The 21815-nt window shown below is 38.2% G+C and overlaps 1 protein-coding gene and 1 pseudogene across 1 annotated transcript; both read right to left on the bottom strand.

Moving 5' to 3' along the window:
* LOC118855134 overlaps window positions 1-14038 on the bottom strand; it is a 35916-nt pseudogene extending 21878 nt beyond the window's left edge.
* Window positions 14039-14229: 191 nt separating this feature from the next.
* On the bottom strand, window positions 14230-15749 carry LOC118855133 (olfactory receptor 5B12-like). The gene is made up of 2 exons (XM_036765238.1): window positions 15713-15749; window positions 14230-15221 (listed from the first exon to the last, which is right to left on the bottom strand). The coding sequence occupies exons 1-2, from the start codon at window positions 15747-15749 to the stop codon at window positions 14230-14232; spliced, it is 1029 nt and encodes a 342-aa protein (XP_036621133.1).
* Window positions 15750-21815: the final 6066 nt, after the last annotated feature.

The following is a 21815-nucleotide window of genomic DNA, read 5'->3' as shown; positions in this document are numbered from 1 at the left end:
TCTATTCTTTAAGGTATTATTTTCTTCAGTATTTTTGGGTCTCCTTTGGTAAGTCATTGACTTGTTTTTCATTGTTTTCTTGTGTCATTCCCATTTTTTGTCCCAATTCTTCCTCTACTTCTCTTACTTGCTTTTCCAAATCCTTTTTGAGCTCTTCCATGGACTGAGACCAATTCATATTTTTCTTGAAGGCTTTTGATCTAGTTTCTTTGACTTTGTTGACTCCTTTTGGCTGTATGTTTTGGTCTTCTTTGTCACCAGAAACGGAATCTAGAGTTTGAGTTTGGGTCTGAGTTGGAGTCTGTGTTTGTTTTCACTGCCTGTTCATGTTCCCAGTCAACTACCTGACCCTTGAGCTTTTCATTGGTGTATGACTGCTTGTAGAATAGAGAGTACTTTGTCTCAAACTTGAGGGACTGTGCTGTTGTTTTCAGAGCTATTTCTACACAACAAGCTCTGTCACACCAGTGCTACTCCTCCCCCAAGAACTCCTAACCCGGACTGCAACTCAGATCTAAGCAGTCTCTGCACTCCTGCTCTGATCCCCCAATTAATTCCTCCCACCAGGTGGACCTGGGGCCAGGAGCAACTGCTGCTGGAGCTCTGTCAGCAGCCTCAGAACTCCATTACCTCTATTCACTATGTCCCTGAAGTTTTCTCACTAAAATTCTCTGGTGTCTTTGGTGTTTGTGGGTTGAGAAGTCTGGTTACTCCCACAGATCACTGATTGTGTTGGTAAGCAAAATGGGCTCTTAGCACTTAGTTCAACAAGTGCCCTTGAAGAGTTTGGTTTGTTTCCTTTGAGTAATTCAGTGTATTTCATTGAGCCTTACTAGGTGCTAAGCCCCAGGCCCAAAACCCTATTAGGTGTAAAACCTATGTGGGTGTGGATTGGTAGCTAAGGTGGGGCCCAAGGTGGGGCTAACTCAGGGGAGGGCCTAGTTTACAAATGAGTTTGAGTGATAGGTTTGGGACATCAGAGGCTCTTAGACCACGTGGGTTTAAGTCGCCTCTTTATGACGATTTTAGGTCACATGGGTGAGTCGCATGTGTGACTCACCCCTGATGCTGAAAAAGATATAAAACTAGGGGTTGGCCTTCTCTTCTTTGGAGCTCTTTCCCACAGCAGTAGTGGTGCCAGTGACTCTGGGTCAGCCCACGTTATGAGCTCCCGGGCTGAACCTAGATGTTGGTAACTATGAATTGTATTGGGTCTGTCTGTTTGTAATTTGTTTGTATTTATTCTGAAGTTCAGGGTGCTGGCTTTTTCCCCTGAACTAAGTGAATGATATTTGTATGCTGAATTAGAGTAAGCTTGTCAAACCCCTTAACATAGCTTTCCTTAGTTAAGCAGATCAAAAAAACCTATGCTTTTGCAGCGTGCTTTTAGTGTTCTTGTTGTTGGGCTTTCACCCCCACAACAGCTGCTAGCTGTATTGTTGAAACACTGATTCAGGGTGCTATGGCCTGTTCTGCCCAGCTCCCACTCTGGTTGTTCATGGTATGGCCCACACTGGGCTCTGCTCCCAGTATGGTGAGATAGACCTTACCCTGCAACCATACAGGCTGTCCTTGACTGGAGCCCTTCTTCCCTCTGACATTTCATGGGTTCTGCAGTTCTAGAATTTGGTCAGAGCAATTTTTATAGGTGTTTGGAGGGTCCTGGGGGGGAGCTGTAGGCAAGCCCCTGCTTTCCAGCCACCATCTTGACTCTGCCCCCCTCTTCTGCCCTTTTTCAGTAGGCACCAAATGCACACAAATAAAATTGAATTGATGGAAACCATCAATTACATGGATAAAGGTGTCAGGCTTACCACATATTCCTGTGACTCATATCTTGAGAAAGCTAGTTAACATTAGAGTACTCTTTTATTTCATGCATTGCAATCTATGCTCATGATGGCATATGAGCACTTAGACAGACAAAGCAAAAGGTACAAGTTTGATATGTCCCAATAGGGTAACAGGTGTCTGGAAGCAGTGATATTATTGAACACCAGGCCAACATCAAAGGTCCAAATGGAAAGCTTTTTGGTTTTGTTTGTTTTTGGGGGGGAGAGGTTGGAAGAAATCAGGCTAAGTGACTTGTCCAAGTTCATACAGCTACTAAGGGCATGAGGTGTTTGGATTTTTACTCAGGTCATCACATCCTGAGTCCAGGGATGGTGCTCTACCCACTGTTGACATAAGTGCCCCTGCAGCAGAAATTCTTGAGAAGGAAAGATGGAGGGAATCATGGAATCTGAGTCAGAGTGCTCTCAGAGGCAGTGAAATCTAATCCATTTCTGAAAAGGGATATTCTCAGTAAAATATCCAATAAATGGATAACCCACCTGGAGACCTACAGCAAAGCATTATTCAAGATAGGGTGCCAGTTGTAAAGTGATACATTTGTTAGGAAACCTATTCACTGCTCTAAGCCAAAATGTGCCCATGAACATCCCAGCCATTCCCCCAGTTCTTCCTTCTAGGGGCCAACAGAATGGGCCTAATATCTCTTCCATGAGAACATCTTCATATACTTCACCCAGACACACTAACATTTTTGTTCACCAAGATAAATGTACTCATTCCTTATTATTCCATATATGGAATCATCTCCAGTAAATCTAACCTTTGCATGATGCAGCTGTCAATGTTCTTCCTAAATTGTGACAAGCAGGACTGAAGAAAACACTCAGGAGAACTTTGAAAGGAGGAAACCAGGTGTTGCAGTGGATAAAGCACTGGGTGTGGAGTTTGGAAGATCTGAGTTCCAAGCCAGCATTAGATATTAACTAGTCATGTAACCCTGGACAATTCACTTAGTCCCTATTTGTCTTAGCTTCTCTTCTGTAAAATTAGAACACACCAAAGAAGGAAATGGTGAATTACTTCCACACTTTGACAAACAAACAAAAAACTCTCACAAATAATTACCATAGGGTTGTGTAGAATTGGAGGAAACTGAACAACTGAATAACAACAAAAACTCTGCAAAGGGCTGATGACAGGAGTATCATCCCCTCCCTCATCTGGGAAAAAATGGTTTCTCAATGTGGTTGAATATGACATTACTATTTTTGCTTCCAAGTATACCATTGATTGATGTTATACTGGTGGCCCACTAATACTCAAGTACTTTTGTAAAGGAACCACAGCTACTTTATAGTGACTTAGAGCCAATTGGTTTGAGCTCCCCTTATTTCCCCGAATTCAATTCACAAATAGATACTGTGTAGTGTCAAAGGATGGAAAGAACCACCAACGACCTACTACAGAGTTGGGCCTCAATTACTTCCTCTCTGAAACCTATGAAAGGTTTCAACTTGAAGTCCAACTGTAACTCCTTTCAAAGTCCCTCTCTCCCCAATGAGTCATCTGGGCTCACATCCTTAATAAAGAGATACAAAAATGATTTTCTGCTCTCTCTCTCTCTCTCTCTCATTAGCTTCTTACCCTAGCTTACCCTTACTTGATGACACCATAACTTGTTCCGAAGTTTCTACCAGTGTGGTCAACAGGGCTTTCAGCTCTTATAAAACGATTCAAATTATTAAGTCCTGGCCACCCTTTGTTTCATGCCACAGAAAAAATCAAAAAATGTTAATATAAATAAAACCTTATAGAATCCCCTATTCAGACATGGAACAGATAAAGAACCTATTAGATAGAATGGAATTAATCTTGAAGCTTGTGAATACTTGTGTTGGCCTCAAGATATAACATTGACATTCCAATGAAGTATGCCTCTCCTACAGGATCAAAGATCTTCCCAGGCCAATAGGACAATCCTGTTTTTTATATTCCTTCCTAAAGGCAGCCATACTGCAGTGGTGTCATGGAGCCAAAGAAGTTATTACATTTTAAGTTTGTGCACCCAGACTATAAACAATAAATTCTCCAAATCAGGACTTAATTTATAGTTTTAATTTTTATCTAGATTTCAGAAAATGACAGAGAATATAATAGGTTAAATTTCAAAATGTGTCATGTATACATTTACTTTTTTTCTGGATAGTTGGTTCTTAAGTGTTTTCCAGCTCAGCTCTGCCTTAGGGGCTGCGGAACAATAAATGTCATTAACATCAAAGCTATATCTTCTGAATAACTTAGGCTTTTTTTCTCAAAGTAATGAACTATTCAAAAATTATGTAGCTGATCTTCTCTTTCTAGGAAAATCACTACAATTGCTATCTTGAACTTAGGGGGCGTATGTGTGTGTGTCTGTGTGTGTGTGTGCATGTGCATCTAGGCCGTAGGACTCATCTTCATGAGTTCTAATAGAGCCTCAGTCACTTACTAGCTATATAGCCCTGGGCAAGTCTCTGAACCATGTTTGCCACAGATCCACATCTGTGAAATGACCTGGAAAAGGAAATGGGAAACTTCTGCAGTGTCTTTGCCAAAAAAAAATGAATAAACCCAAGACAAAAGGGGGTCACAAAGAGCCACACACAATGGAACAACAAGAAGAAAGCAGCACACATATATTATTCATTCCACTTAGCAATCTAACAAGAGAAGGGATACTATTTAGGCCCCTTAATCATAAGGAAAGTGAGATTGGATCTTGAATCAGGCTATACAACATGAAAGCATCTAAGACAATACAAATTCAGGTCTCTTCTAACTCAAGATCTATGACACTTAATACTACCAAATGTTGCCTTTGGAAAAAAAAACTTGATTATATTTCTGTATGTATAAGAAAAATAATCTGAATTGGAGGCTGAATCCCAGAATGAGGGATATATAGATAGGATTTTCTCTCTAAGGAAAAATATGGCCCATTGGAAGTTATCTTCCCCTCACAGCTTTTTTTTTATTTAAATTTATTTATTTAACATATTTGGTTTTCAGCATTGATTTTCACAACAGTTTGAATTACAAATTTTCTCCCCATTTCTACCCTCCCCCCCACTCCAAGATGGCTTATATTCTGATTGCCCTGTTCCCCAGTCAGCCCTCCCCTCTATCACCCCCCTCACCTCTCATCCCCTTTTCCCTTCCTTTCTTGTAGGGCAAGATAAATTTCTACGCCCCATTGCCTGTGTATCTTATTTTTTAGTTGCATACAAAAACTTTTTTTTTGTTTTTGAACATCTGATTTTAAAACTTTAAGTTCCAAATTCTCTTCCTTCTTCCCTTCCCACCCACCCGCCCTAAGAAGCCGAGCAATTCAACCTAGGCCACACATGTATCATTATGTATAACCCTTCCACAATACTCATGTTGTGAAAGGCTAACTACATTTTGCTCCTTCCCAACCCATCCCGCTTTATTGAATTTTCTTCCTTGACCCTGTCCCCTTTCCAAAGTGTTTGTTTTGATTACCTCCACCCCCATCTGCCCTCCCCTCCATCATCCCCCCGCCTTTTATTTTTTTTTTATCTTCCTCCCTCTTCTTTCCTGTGGGGTAAGATACCCAACTGAGTATGTATGGTATTCCCCCTCAGGCCAAATCTGATGAGAGCAAGGTTCACTCATTCCCCCCTCACCTGCCCTCTCCCCTCCTCCCATAGAACTGCTTCCTCTTGCCACCTTTATGCGAGATAATCCACCCCATTCTATCTCTCCCTATCTCCCTCTCTCAGTATGTTACTCTCTCATCCCTTAATTTCATTTTATTTCTTTTAGATATCTTCCCTTCATCTTCAACTCACCCTGTGTCTGCTCTCTCTCTTTTACATATATATATATGTTTGTATACATATATAAAAACACACACACACACATATATATATATATACATACACATGCATACATATACACATAGATACATAAATACATACACATTCACTCATATATATATACATAAACATATATATGCATATTCCCTTCAACTACCCTAATACTGAGGTCTCATGAATCATACATGTCATCTTTCCATGTAGGAATGTAAACAAAACAGTTCAACTTTAGTAAGTCCCTTGCAATTTCCGTTTCTTGATTACCTTTTCATGCTTCTCTTGATTCTTGTGTTTGAAAGTCAAATTTTCTATTCAGTTCTGGTCTTTTCACTGAGAAAGCTTGAAAGTCCTCTATTTTATTGAAAATCCATATTTTGCCTTGGAACATGATACTCAGTTTTGCTGGGTAGGTGATTCTAGGTTTTAATCCTAGCTCCATTGACCTCCGGAATATCGCATTCCAAGCCTTTAGATCTCTTAATGTAGAAGCTGCCAGATCTTGGGTTATTCTGATTGGGTTTCCACAATACTCAAATTGTTTCTTTCTGGCTGCTTGCAGTATTTTCTCCTTGATCTGGGAGCTCTGGAATTTGGTGACAATATTCCTAGGAGATTTCTTTTTGGGATCTATTTGAGGAGGTGATCGATGGATTCTTTCAATTTCTATTTTGCCCTGTGGTTCTAGAATATCAGGGCAGTTCTCCTTGATAATTTCTTGAAAGATGGTATCTAGGCTCTTTTTTTGATCATGGCTTTCAGGTAGTCCAATAATTTTTAAATTATCTCTCCTGGATCTATTTTCCAGGTCAGTGGTTTTTCCAAGGAGATATTTCACATTGTCTTCCATTTTTTCATTCCTTTGGTTCTGTTTTATAATATCCTGATTTCTCATAAAGTCACTAGCTTCCACTTGCTCCAATCTAATTTTTGAAGTAGTATTTTCTTTAGTGGTCTTTTGGATCTCCTTTTCCATTTGGCTAATTCTGCCTTTCAAGGCATTCTTCTCCTCATTGGCTTTTTGGAGCTCTTTTGCCATTTGAGTTAGTCTGTTTTTTAAGGTGTTGTTTTCTTCAGTGTATTTTTCAGTATTTTTTTGGGTCTCCTTTAGCAAGTCATTGACTTGTTTTTCATGGTTTTCTCGCATCCTTCTCATTTCTCTTCCCAATTTTTCCTCTACTTCTCTAACTTGCTTTTCCAAATCCTTTTTGAGCTCTTCCATGGCCTGGGACCAGTTCCTGTTTTTCTTGGAGGTTTCTGTTGTAGGCTCTTTGACTTTAGTAATTTCTTCTGTCTGTATGTTTTGGTCTTCTTTGTCAGCAAAGAAAGAATGCAAAATGAGACTGAATCTGGGTGCGTTTTTGCTGCCTGGCCATGTTACCAGCCAACTAACTTGACCCTTGAGTTTTTCAGTGGGGTATGACTGCTTGTAGATTACAGAGTTCTATGTTCCACATTTGGGGGGGGGAGGTGCCAGCTCTGTCAGACCCGCACTACTCCTTCCCCAAGAACCCCCAGTCCAGACTGGGCTTAGATCTTAAGCAGGCTGTTGCACTCCTGCTCTGATCTGCCACTTAATTCCTCCCACCAGGTGGGCCTGGAGCCAGAAGTAACAACAGCTGTAGCTGCCCCACCTCCGCTGCCCCCGGGGCTGGAAGCCAAACTGCAAACTCCTTCCACTCCCGCAGCTTTTCCCACTAACCTTCTCTGCAGTCTTTGGTGTTTGTGGGTTGAGGGGTCTAGTAACTGCCGCAGCTCACTAAATCAGGGTGCTAGGGCCCGCTCCGCCCGGCTTCTGGTCTGGATGGTCCACGCCGCTCAGGCTGGGCTCTGCTCCACTCCGTTCCCAGCTCCCAGCTCCGTGTGGAATAGACCTCACCCAGAGACCATCCAGGCTGTCCTGGGCTGGAGCCCTGCTTCCCTCTGCTGTTCTGTGGGTTCTGCCATTCTAGAATTGGTTCAGAGCCATTTTTTATAGGTTTCTGGAGGGACTCCATATGGAGCTCACTCTAGTCCCTGCTTACCAGCAGCCATCTTGGCTCCACCCCTGTTCACCTGAATTATGACTTTTATTTTCAATGTAAAAAAATTAAGACCCCATAGCATAATGGAGAAGAGGCTGGTTTGTATGCAAGGCAGTCACTCAATAAATAAACATTTGTTAACTTTTTACTATTTTCCAGCATACACTAGGTCCCGTCTATGACTGGAAATATGACCACTTATAAAGAATTGAACCTCCCAGTCCCCCCAATACAAATGTCTAAGAGGATAATTACTAATGAGTTTCCAAACTGCATCAGGAGAGGGCGTTGTTACACTGAGAGCTCTATACACTAACCCTCTGTGAAGTGGACGCCCAAAGCCCTGATGCAAAGGATAGGAAGAAGAATGACTGAATTTTTTATTGAACATTCTGGCAACTCTCTGACATAGGTAATATAAGGAGAGTGACCCATAAATCATTTAATGAAGAATTGTACCGATGTGAAACAAAGAGCAAATGGAAGAATTGAAAAGAATTTTATGCTTCTAAATTATTTTGCTTTTGTTTATTGTTAACCTAATCTGTTCCACTGCTTCAGTTTTGTTAACCAGTAGCAAATTATGACTATACCTTTACAGTATTCTTTGAGATCTGGTATGCCTAGCCTACCTTCCTTTTCATATTTTTTCATTATTCATCTTGAAATTATTGACCCTTAATTCCTCAAAAATTGTTGTCAATATTTTTTTTCAAGCTCTGTAGTTTCAAGCCCTAAACTTAAAAATTTCTTTGGTATGGCAGTGAATAAGTAAATTAAGTAGTATAACTTGGGCATGGCCCAAAATTAATCAATTAATACCTCTGCATATATTCCTGTCTGTAAAGTAAATGGTATTCTGTAGTTGTATTTATATGTTGTGAGTGTGTCTTCATAGGTATACTCCCAAATGTTTTATAGATTATGTAGTTTTTCTAATTGACTTGATCTATCCCTTCAATCTTGATTTCATTGGATTTGTGCAAAAAGTCCAACAATGTATGTTTTTTTTTTAATTCTACTACTTTGCTGATGTTTTTGTTTCATTAATTTTAGTTGACTGGTTATGGTTCCTATAATAGACCACCAAATTATCTGCAAAAGTGTTAATTGTTTCATTTTTGCCTATGATTGTTCCTTCCATTTCTCACTACTTGTCACATGGCTGTAGTTAGCATTTCATCCACTATGGAAAGTAATAGTCAAGCCTTGATTCAGCCCTGTTCTTATTGGAAAGACATTTAGTATATCCATATTACTTACAATTCTGGAGGGTCAAAATCAAGACAGTGGAGTAGTAGGATGAAGTATAGCCCAGCTAGCTAAGACAAACTGCTTCACAAATATTTGAAAAAAAAACAAACCAAAGCAAATCCCCACAAGATAAGGGTTGTGATCAAGAAATCCAAGAAAAAATCACAGTGACTCCTTTTCCAGCTCAGGGCAGGGCACAGAGAGAGAGAGCAGAGGTGTATGGCCACTGCTGATGGGATTTGGCTGGTAATATACCAGGAAAAACATTATATCTCCCAAGAACTGAAAGAGGACCAAATTTGTACACCAGGAAAGGTAAAAGCAGGAAGTCACCAATCAGTGGTGGACTGAGGAAGGGACTTCCATAAAAGGGTGATGGAAAGTAGATTCATAGGGGCTAGGCTGTTTACTGAGCAAGAAATACATTCAGAAGCAAATAGTAGCTATGTGGCTCTGAACTATGACATTAATGGGATATATTTTTTTAAAATATATTATTTATTATTATCTATTTTTTTGTTATTTTTATATTACATTCATTTCCAGATATATTTCAACTTATCCCCTCATCCATTGAGCTATTCCTTGTAACAAACAATTAAGAAGGTGGGAAAAAACACTTCAAAACAATGAACATATAAACCAAGTCAGAAATTATATACATAAGCTTGAACACCCATCATCCCCAACTTCTAAAAAGAATGGAAAGAGGTACATTTTTTGAGTGAAGCAGATTTCTTCAGTAAAAGAAAATGTAGAATTGATAATCAAAGATTGAATGGACAATGTTATTGGAAAATATTGTGCATAAAGAAAATCGATGACATTATAATTATAAAAACATCAGTTAATACAAAAAATATTTTCAACAAATATTCCTGATTGTAGAATAATCTCATAAACAGTTTATTTATAGAAATATATAAGAATAAATATTTTCTAATTGAATAATAAAATTATATAGCTACCCAACTTTCAAAAGAAAAAATGCAAACTATAAACATCATATGAAAGAACATCCTATAATTTTAAATAAAATAATTTATTACATACTCATAAGATTGTAAAAGACAGGAAAAATGAAAAGGATGACTGTTGAAAGTGGATATGGGAGGAGAGACACATTGGTGCACTATTAGTAGAATTTTGAATTAATTCAACCAAAATGAAACACAATTTGGAATTATACCTAGATTTACCAAATTATCCATAAAAGACTTCAAAAGACAGAAGAGAATGGTCCATAGGTATAATCATATTTTAGCAACACTTCTCTGGTATTAAAGAACTTAAAATCAAGTGGGCACCCATTAATTGGGGAAAGAGATGCAGCCATGGCATAATGAACAGGAGAGTCACCTTGAAGCCAGGAAGCCCTAGGTCCATTCCTTACTATTTACACATGCTGTATGGCTCTGGGTAAATCATTTAAAATCTCCAGGAAACTCTCTAAAAAATAAATTGCAGTCTTGGTCAATCAACATTATCAATCAATAAACATGTGTTAATATCCTACTATATCCAAGGCACTGTTCAAGATGGTGATGATATAAAAGGAAAAAATAAAAACTATCTCTTCCCTCTAGGAGCTTAGAATTCAATGGAGGAGAAAACTTGCAAAAAAAAGTTTAAACATAGCAAGATATATGCAAGGTATATAGGAAGTGATTAACTGTGGGAAGGCATGAAAATTAACAGGGGTGGGAAAGAGTTCCTTTAGGAAATGAGATTTTAGTGGGAAGTTAAAAGGAAGCCAAGGAGATCAGTAGTTCCAATAGAACAAGGAGAGACTTCCAGGCATAGGGGACAACCAGATATGATGCTTGGAGCTAAAAGATGGAGTGTCTGCTTTGTGAAAAAGCCAGAAGGCCAATGATACTGGATCAAAGAAGATGTGTGGGGAGTAACATGTAAAAAAACTGGAATTGGTAGGGGTTGGTTATGAAGGGATTTGAATTGCAAGTTAAGCAATTTATTCTCTAAGGCAATTGGAAGCCACTGGATTTTATTGAACATGGGAGGAGGAGTGACATGATCAGATTTGCCTTTCAGGAAAAACACTTTAGTGGCTGAATGGATGGAAGGAGTGAGGAGACCCTTGGGGTAGGCAACAGTCTAGGACTTCCTGAGAAGGAAAGGAAAGGGGTGACCTAGGAGTCAGTGCAATTGGGCCTGAAAATTGAATGAATCCTATTCCTACATGAGAAAGGCCCTAGGCAGAAAGTCAACAAATCAGCAGAGTGTGAAAGGCAGCACTAATTGCTTCTTTTCTCCATAGTCCTGACTGCTCAGAGAGGGGAGTCACTGTTAGCATACATTTTGTTCCTTTCTAATAAATATACAAGTTTTATGAGTTTTCACAGATTTTCAAGTTTTAATACATATCTACATGAATTTCCACTATGTAACCATAGCTCTTTGTTAAACCAAAATCATTGGAATTGACCTAAAGGTAAAGTTCATTAAATAAGAAAAACAAAAGGACAAAACATCAGAAGAATCAAGCAACCAAATCAATAAACATTTATTAAGCATTTATAATTTGTCAACCACTATGTTGTGAGTTGGAGATATTAATACATACAACATCAAGATCATATGACATTTTTAAAATTTCATTTTTAATTTTTGGAATAAAACAAGATTTTTCATAATGTAGCAAAATAAAAAAAGGGAATTGTACAGGAAACTGCAAATCTATTATGCACAAATTGCTCTTCTTTTCAAATATGCAGCAAAATTATCATGTAAATTTCTTTTTCTCTTCCCTTCTCCAAAACCCTGCCCTAGAGAAGGCTACTATTAGACATAAATAATACATATATACAAATGTATATGTACATATGTATGTAGAATTATTCTAGAAATACTTTAATTTATCACCTCTTTCTCTGGATGAAGAGAGCACATTTCTTCATACGTCCTTTATATTTAATTTGGGTAGTGATAATAGTCAAAGTAACTTATTTGTTCAAAGTCATTCTTAAAACAATATGGCTGTTATCATATACAACATTCTCTTCATTCTCTCCATTTCACTCTTCATTATTTCATGCTTTTTGAATAAAAATCTATAGTTATCTTTGGGGAACAGGAAAGGCTGAAATTCGGTGTAAAATGTTGATCTCTAATAAGCATGGGGAGAAGAGGCAGGTGACTCACCTTCATTTAGTCTCTCTGAAAAAGTAGACACATGACTAAGAAGGATATTGCAAAACAAACTCCACAGAGGACTGAACAACTTTTTTTTCTATCTCAGATTCACAATATAATAAATAATTTGATAAATTCAGGGTCATGCAAAAAAAGAAAGCAGAATAGTGAAGGGAATGTAGCCCACTTCTAAGAGAATCCTTTAAACAAAATGGGCATTTTTAGCAAGGAGAATAGAAGCATCAGTGAAGGAAGATGATCATTGACTTTGAGGATATCAGGAGCAATCAGTTATAGAATAAATTCTCATTTTTTTAGTTTCAGTTCAGAACTACGAATAATGGAGGAAAGACATGAAGGAGAAAAATTAGTTATGACATTATAAAAAAGCTTCCTGTTAACAATGGAAAAAGTAGAATGGAAGGCCTTGAGTGTCAGTGGTTTTCCCTTTATTGAGATTGTTCATAGAGAAACGGGATGATATCTTGTCAGGAATGTGATACTGAACGTGACTTTTGAATATGTCCTAGACTGTGTGTCAGTGGAGGTAAATTTAACACAATAATATCAATATCAATAAAACCCACATACATAATTGGTTTTCACATTCGGTAAATCTGTGATTCTTATTCTAAGTGATAGTGAATATATTAAAGGTCATTATGAAGAAATCACGCAGAAAAGATCACCTTTTTTTAGATAAAAGCCTATCCAGCTAAATTAAAACTCTTATTTCTATTATCGAAAAGCATGAGTCTTCATGGCATAAATCAACAGAGGCTTATCTGACACACAAAACAGGGAATTAGAAAATAAGCATGTATGAAATACATTATGCCAGGCACTATGGTAGTTCCTGTCAATGATTTGTCATTAATGAACTTTGATTAAAAAGTAAACCAAGGCATGTTGCTCCAAGCAACATGTGGTTTTATTGACAGGGGCATGTTACCTACCTAGAAAAGTGGCAATGGCTGCCTCAGTTTCTAGCCAAAGACCCCAAACTAAAGGACAGTTCCCCTGCTATAGGTGTTGGGGAGTACAGGACAAAGAACAGAACAAAATAATTTACATCAAGGAATTAAGGGCAACATGATTGGATCCATACCTGAGGCATGGGAATTAACAAAATTGCTTGGAAATTGGTAAGGAAGTAATGAGGGTCTAGCAACAACCGCCTCCTTCACTCCCGAGACTAAAAAGTGTTCAGTGCTTGAGTCCACCTGAAAGAACAAAATAAGAACATAGATTTTTTAAGAAAGAATACCAGACATCCTTAAAGGATACCTTGGTAGTGTGTACATATTAGGCCAAGACTCCAGCATGGCAGGCCACATCCCTCAAGGTTAATAGACGTTTTTGAGACAAGGACAGAACAGTGATTAGGAGGCGAACTAGATTTCTAAACTTAACCTATTACAAGTCAACTGAATTAAATTCAGAGACAGAGAACCAAGACTTAGGTAATTACAGGACAAAATGAATTCACCATACATAAGATCAATACAAATGATTCAGAGTCAATTAAATCTTCTCAGATTGAATTGTGACCATACCTAGTTAATTAAACCTCTGCATTTACTAACTCTATGAAACTCTAAAAATACAAGTTTAAAAATGAACAAACTTTTTATTAAACTTCAAGGAAAATCTTCAATAAAAGGATGGAATTGTGAGAAAAGTTTTCAGAATCCCCAAATTTATGAAAACTATAAATCACAGAATCAAATGAAGGAAGGCACAAAGGGGGCACCAGTTTCAGCTGCTGGATCAAGAGGGAGAGTGGAAATTCCTTGATCCTTGAGGAATGATAAACCGCACACAGAGTTTTGATGTTGTTTCATTACTCAGTCTTGTCCAACTCTTCATAACCCCATTCACTGTAGTACTTCAGGCCCTTCTATCACCCACTATCTCCCAAAATCTGTCCAAGCTCATGGTCACCGTTTCCATGAAACTATCTATCTCTTCATCTCATCCTCTGCTGCCCCTTTTTCCTCTCACCCTCAAGCTTTTTCAACATCAGGGTCTTTTCCAAAGAGTCCTGCCGTCTCAATATGTGGACAAAGTATGTAAGCTTCAAGGACAAATTTGAGGTGTACCAAAAAGATCAAAGTGGACAAGGACAATCATTGAGGAATTTTTCTGAGCAACGAGGACCTAAAGGATGATTTTGTCCCATCCAGAGCTCTCTTAAATGCACTTATGACTTCTTTGTTCCTCAGGCTATACACCAGAGGATTTAACATGGGGATTACCATAGTGTAGAAGACTGATGCTATTTTATCTCTGTCCATGGAATGACTAGAGCTGGGTTGTAAGTACATGAAGATTCCAGATCCATAGAAGATGGATACAGCTGTGAGATGAGAAGCACAGGTGGAAAAGGCTTTCTGCCGTCCCTCAGTTGAATGCATCCTCAAGATGGTGATAAAGATGAATAGATAGGATATCAAAATGATGAAAAGGGCAAAAAAGGCCGTAAATGATATAACAAAGAAGGCAACCATTTCATTAATGTGTATGTCAGAGCAAGAGGCAGCCATGACTGGTGGAATATCGCAGACAAAGTGATGGATCACATTAGACTTACAGAAGTGGAGACTGAAAGTGTTTCCTGTGTGAATACAGGAACAAAGAAACCCACATATGTAGGACCCAATTGTCAAACGAGCACATATCCTGGAAGTCATGAGAGTGGGATAATGGAGGGGCTTACATATAGCTACACAGCGATCATAGGCCATTGCAGAGAGGAGGAAATTTTCAACAAAGATTAAGCCAATAAGGAAGAATAACTGTGTAGCACATCCATTGTAGGAAATAATCTTGTCCCCTGGGAGTAACCCAGCCATCACCTTTGGAGTAACAGCAGAGGAGTAGCCAAAATCCACTATAGAGAGATTACTGAGGAAAAAGTACATGGGTGTGTGGAGACGGGGATCCCAAGAAATCAGGGCTATCATCCCTAGGTTCCCCGCCAGGGTAATGAGGTAGATGATGGTGAAAACTATGAAAAGGGGCACCTGAAACTCTGAGACATCTGTTAGCCCCACAAGGATGAACTCCTTCACCTCTGATCCATTTTCCAAGAAGGACTTGAAGGATTTGGGTAATTCGCCTGGGAAAAGAAATACATAAGATGTGGCAGTAATCAACATTTTCTCTGGATCATGGAATCATGTATGTTATTAAAATATGAAACTGTGAGCTTCTGAAATGACAACTTTTTATGTAGGTTAGACTTCACAAAATAATGCCAATGCTGCAATTATGATATTTCTCAGCACAAGTTATGATACGTAAAGTCCCCTTCCACATTTTTCAACTCCTTAAAGACTTTTTATTACTGAACTTCAACCTCCTCAATTCCCATGACCTCCATGTGGATTCTACCTTAGCCACACAGAGAAATGTGTATATCCTTGATTGGGCCATCACTCATAATTGTTCTACCTTTATGATTCAGAACTCTGAAATGCCTGTTTACAATAACAATGTCCTAGCTTTCCATCACACATTCTGCCTCAACCCTTCTCAAAACAAATGTATTCCTTACCCTGAAAAACAATTGCTAAATCCCTCACTGTTTGGCAAGTTCACCAATCTTACCAGGATCTGTCTCCTTTACTTTCACAGTCCCAACCATGTGGTTGGCTGCTATAACAATATTCTATTGGTTCGGCTAGTATCCATGACACTTTGTACTTTCACCACTTATTCGAACTCTAGGTTATGCTTACCATCTACATTTTCTGGTACTATTAATGTATTACCAAATAAGACCCATTGCCCTGTTGACTGAGGTTACTACAAATTACTGTTATGTTAGGTCTCTCACTTGAGTTCTCACATGCCTAAAGCAATCAACTTATTAATCATAACTAACTCCTAATGGCACCTTCCAAAATACAGTATTACCAAAAGTTTTCTCTCTTCTAAGTCTTCCTATGTTATTTACTTCATCTTCTGTCTTAACAGAGGAACATGTCTCCTTTCTTGAATTCTATCTTTCACCTACTCCATACATGAATGCCATTTTCATTATGCCTCATTCTCTCCTTTTACGTTACTTTAGGGGAAGAAATGTGTCTTCTCTTTACCAATGTTAACTTCTTCATTTCTTTTCCCCATTGAATCTCCTCTTCTTTCCTCCAATAACAATTCTGATGTGGTTGTGCACTCACTTTTCAGTCATGTCTGATCCTAAACCTACATGACCTGATATGGGGTTTTCTTGGCAGAGATTGTGAAGTGGTTTGAAATTTCCTTCTCCAACTCATTTTACAGATGAGGAAACTGAGGCAAAAAGGATTCAGTGATTTTCCCCATATCACGAACCTAGTAAGTGAATGAAACCAAATTTCAACTCAGTCTTCCTGACTGTATGCCTGGTGATCTATCCACTGCAGCATCTAGCTGCCCTCTCCCAAACAATGACAATAACCAACTTTGATATATGATGAAAAAGCTTATGAATAATTCTGAAATATTAGCTAAGGAGGTTGATGCTGTTATTGTAACCAATTTCCAAAAGAGGAAACTGAGTCAGACAACATTTAAGCAATTCACCCAGGGTGACACACTAAATGAGTAAAGTCTGGTCTTCCTGAGAACACAGGTAACACAGAATCCACTAGGATATCTGACTGCCTCCAGGAACTTGTCCAACAATCATTCCCAATATTTTTTTTAAATTCTATCCTTTTTCACATCTTCCTGTTCTACCATCTAAAATAATGCCTTTGTTTCCCCATCTTTTTAAATAGTATCTTCCTTAAGAGAATTCACCTCCAATGCAACTGCCGATTATCCCTAAAGAACAGCTTAGCCTTGTCATTATAATGCTCTAGTACCTTCTGCTTTACTGAATGGCTACTGCTTCCAAAGTGTGTGTGTTTGTGTGTGTGTGTGTGTATGTGTGTGTGTGTGTAAGTTTGTTTGTGTGTGTGTATGTGTGTGTTTGGTGTCCCATGGTCTTTACCATTTCTGCCTAATTCATCTTTCCAGTGGGATTTCACTTTTGTACAGTCATGTATTCATCATTTCAGACACACGGATATCATATTTTGCTACCCAGGATCTGCTCTTTTCAATCTAGGTACCTTTGTGCAAGCTGTCCCCCAGGCCTCAAATGTTCCATTTATTTGGTATTTGTTCTGAGATCCCATATATCATTCAAAATTGGAATTAGGTACCAAATCCTATATCCAAACCTTTACTGTTTCTCTTGTGGTTAGCTCCCCACTTGAAAGATTTATATTGCCTTGGAATAGATGTTGTATTGACTTATTCATGCACAGTTCCCCCACAGTGGAATGTAAGCTCTTTGATGACAAGAAATGGTTTATTTATTTGCATATCATCAGAGGATAACACAATGCCTGGCACATAGCAGGCACCTTATTAATACTCATTGAACTGAATTATTTGAATGAATACAATGGAATGCACAAAAGGCATGGAATAGGAAGCTTGGGAAAACAGTAATCAAGACAGAGAAATGCCCCTTGGAATCCAAAATTCACAGAACAAATCCTTTTTTAAGGGGATAACTTCTGTGAAGTTTGGATTCAGTTAAACGGCCACACTTAGGGACTTAAAGGGACACATGTGACCTTGAGGCCACAGGTTCACCACCCTTGATTCTAGTCTAATCCCTTAATTTTACAAAGAAAGAAACTGAGGCACAGATAGGCTAAGATATTTGCCTAAGGTCTAATGGCAGAACTAGGGTTGTAACTCCAGTACTCTAGTTCTAAATTGTTTACTCCTTAAAGAAGTCTACCATTGTGGAAAGGCTGGTGGGTTCTCAGTTGGGAAAGCTTGGTTATAACCCTGCCACCAACACTAACTTACTCTCTTCCTTTAGGTTAGGCCTTTCTCACATTCTCAGAGCCTGAGTCACTTCAGCAGTAAAATTGAATACCTGATGAGTTTTTTTCTGAATTAGTCCTATATTCTGCTGCCTTTCAGGTGGTTTGTTTGTGCATTCTCAGAGAACAGCACAATGCTATAAAGGATAAACAAATGATGTGAAGTCTAGAAGAACTGAGGTCAAACCCTGTCCTAGAGAGTTAGGATCTGTATGAGTCTACAAGGTACTCAACCTCTCTCTACAAATCTACAAAATTTGGATGAAAGTAGCCCCTACCTCACAAAGGTTGTTGTAAAGATCAAATGAATATTTTAAAATGTAAATTATTGTGCCAAGTTTGAAGGGTGAAATATTTACTATCTCTTACAACCATCAGTTTGAATACAGTGAACAAAAAAACAATGTCTCCAAAATGCTCCCACTTTGAAGACAAAGACATTTTTTAACTTTTATGGGCCATGAATATTGTAGAACTGAGTCAGGTGTGCCACTAGACTTCTGATATCCAAGAAGTGACTGACAAGGTCCCAAGTAATACAATTGACCTAGCATCTTCACAAAATACGTTCAATTAGAAGCGTGATAAAGAGAAAAAAGAAAATAAAACATATGAGAAAATTTTCATACTTTCTAAAAGTAAATATTCAAAATCTGAGAAAGCCTCTGAACATGTTAGAAACAGTCTTTAGTTATTCTCTAACTTATTTCCTCATACTTTGTTGTAGTAGATGAGTCAAATTTGACATGAATTGGCACAGGGTGGTTTCAAATCAAGCAAAGTGGCATTGCAAAAATAATAAAATTTTCCTTTTACTCCTTGCTGAACTAAGGAGAAAAAGGAATAATATTTTTCTTCTCCATTTGGATCTTTAAAGTGTAACCTCTAAAAGGTTCATAATCTATTTTTCTCCTGTGGATGCTGTAGCAGCACACTTCCCCTTTTACCCAGGGAAAAGGAGATAATTTGCTTTTTGTCTAACAAAATTGGATACTACAATTTTTAGAAATTTAGGGAAGCTTGAAGTTTTCTCAAAACTTCAACATTCCACTGAGGACAATTTTTGACATTAGTGGTTTTTGTTTTAATATTAAAAATCTGTGATGTTACCTACACGAAAATCCTTCCTTTAATTTTATATGTTACTTGAATTGTAAATCTGAGTAAGATATGATATTAAAATTGTATTATAGGATATCTACCTAGGTCTTTCAGGATGAGTAGAAAAATTCAAAAGTGATAGGAGTGGCAGAGAACCTTCACTTACCCATCTTCAATTCAAAGCCTCATTCAGAGAAGAGAGAAGAGGTCACATTGGAGAAACTCCTCTCCAGTTCATGGCATTTAGAAATCAGATCACTTCATCAAAATGACTGGTCCTCAACCATCACTTTCATATGAATTTTATTCTGGCAAAGTCAATAGGTGAACTGTGGCATGGCAAAAATATTTTCGGGCAAACAAAAGAATAATGGACACCCTCTTGACTACACTTTTGTTTCATTAAAATTAATCCAAATGAAGCCATAATAGGATTTCCATGTCAAGGGAATTGAGGACAGACCATTCAAGACCTGAGAATATAGGTCCTCTTCAGGGGAAATCACTCCTCTGAGAATGACCACACCTCTTCATGTAGTTGATTTCAGAAGAGAAAATTAGTTCTCTAGTGCATAGAGATAGAGTCCAGATTTCTAAGGAGTATTCAGTTGTTGTCATCAACACTTTTCTGTGGTGCATAGAACACAAAGCTCAGGAGAGTCAAGAAGTGAAGGCCATGAGCCTCACTAAGCAGCAGACATTCAGGGGACTGTCAAGTCCTCTAGGGTAAACACTGAGGCTTCATACAGTACAACTAGATTTCATTGAAGTTTTTGAAAAGAAATGTCCCTCTGCATAATTTCATGTAATTATCAACCAAAGAAATTGGACCTGTGTCAAGCACAATATTAAAGAATCGACCAGCTTACTTTTGCAAATCCACTGTATAGCTCAAAGTCATTTTCATAATGAAACCAATGAAACTCTAGAGTGATTCTTTGGCCTTTTCTATAGTAGACTTGAAAAAAAATGAGTATAATTTGTGAATCACTCATAAATCAAATGCCTCTTCACTTTGGCTGCACAGCCTGGATTCTCTGGAAAATTAACAATCATGGTTCATTCTAGCATGAATCTCTAAAATTGGCTTTTCTTACTCTTTCTTAAGAGCTAAGTTGAAATATTCAACTTCAGAATTCAAGGTTTCCAGAAGTGTTAATGACTTCACCAGCCCTATTTTTAATACACTCTTGAACTACAATTTTCTCTTCAAGTTTCCTGACAATTCAGGCTCTGTTTGAAGTGTTCCAGTGAGGGAGAATCTAAGTCTTCCTGAGGCAGTCCATTGCACTTTTGGATTACTCTCTGTAAGATTTCCCTTCTGAATAGCCTTTATAAGTTTCCGGAATGGGGCATCAAAGGGCCCCTCTAGTCAGAGGTGTCAGCTGCTGTGCTACTTAGGGTCAAACTGTTTGCCCCATAGTGCTCTTCCTTCCCTACTCCTGCTACCTTGGATATTGCTGCATATGAGAATGAGCAATCATAAAAACTTCAGGTGAAATGATATGAGCATTGGCTTGAACATTTTATTCTCCTAAAAATCCTGTTTCTTCCCAAGACTGAATCTCAACCATGGTCCACATTAGAACAGCAGTTCCCAAAATGCAATCTGCGGACTCTTAGGGTCCCTCAGAAAGTTTCAAGGAGTCCACAAGGTTGAAATATATTTTATGATTACATTAGGCTATTTACTTATAAAAAATCAACATATACAACTCATATCAAACAAAGCTCTTAGGAGTACAAATCATGCTTAAGATTGTAAAGGAGTTCTGATATCGTAAAGGTTGGGAAGCACTGATCTAGAAGGTCATTTCCACCACTAACAATGCATAACTCTGAACTCCAGAGAGGTGAATTATACCTGTGAGAATGCATACATGTGTGTAATCTATCAAATGCCAGCTGGGTGTCATACTCTTATCTGGGAGAAGCATGTGGAGTCAATCAACAAGTGCTGAGTGGTCAGCATCTGGAAAATGGGAATGTACCCACAGACACACTGACAATGGTGGGTACCGCTAACTGTCTTCCTCCTTTGTCAGCATCTCTGCTACACCACTGTGACCTCCCTCCTACAGCGGACATAGGCCAAAACTTGTAGCCAGGGAGAACTCCATTCAAATACTGCTTCAAAAACTTGCTAGCTGTCTGACCCCAGATAAGTCAGTTGGGCTTCGCTGTGTCTCCATTTCCCCGTGAAATGAATTAATATATGTTAAGTATTTTACAAAAATCAAAATACTAAATATCATTTATTTACTCATTATATACTTTTGTACACTATAAAAGGAACAGAGTGTATGGTAATAGTGTCCCTCCTCTATGATCAGTCAGAACCATGGCCAAAAGAAGCTATTTATGAATGCAGCACTCATATTACGTTTATAGCTGTTATACACGCCGATACAATACATATTTAAAATTATATCACATATTAGTTATTATTATTGAAACTGTAATTATTTGAGAGACATTGAAGTTCAGGGTAATTTAATAATCAGCCTAAAATCAGGTGACTCACACTAAGGGCTCTCGCCATATGATCGTGGGTAAGTTACTTGAACTCTCAACCATACTGTGTGTTAATCTTCAAAATGAGGTCAGTGACATTTGAAGACAAAGTGAGTACAACTATTTTGAATGGCAACAAGTATGACTGACATTCACCTGAACTTCCCTCCTTGTACTTAATCTCACCTCTAAGAGTATCATACTCATCCCTCTCACACTGCCGT

This window comes from Trichosurus vulpecula, chromosome 6 (genome assembly GCF_011100635.1).
Source record: "Trichosurus vulpecula isolate mTriVul1 chromosome 6, mTriVul1.pri, whole genome shotgun sequence".
Classification (NCBI taxonomy): Eukaryota; Metazoa; Chordata; class Mammalia; order Diprotodontia; family Phalangeridae; genus Trichosurus; species Trichosurus vulpecula.
Note: the sequence above shows the minus strand (reverse complement) of the source record. Positions and strands in the feature narration are given on the sequence as shown.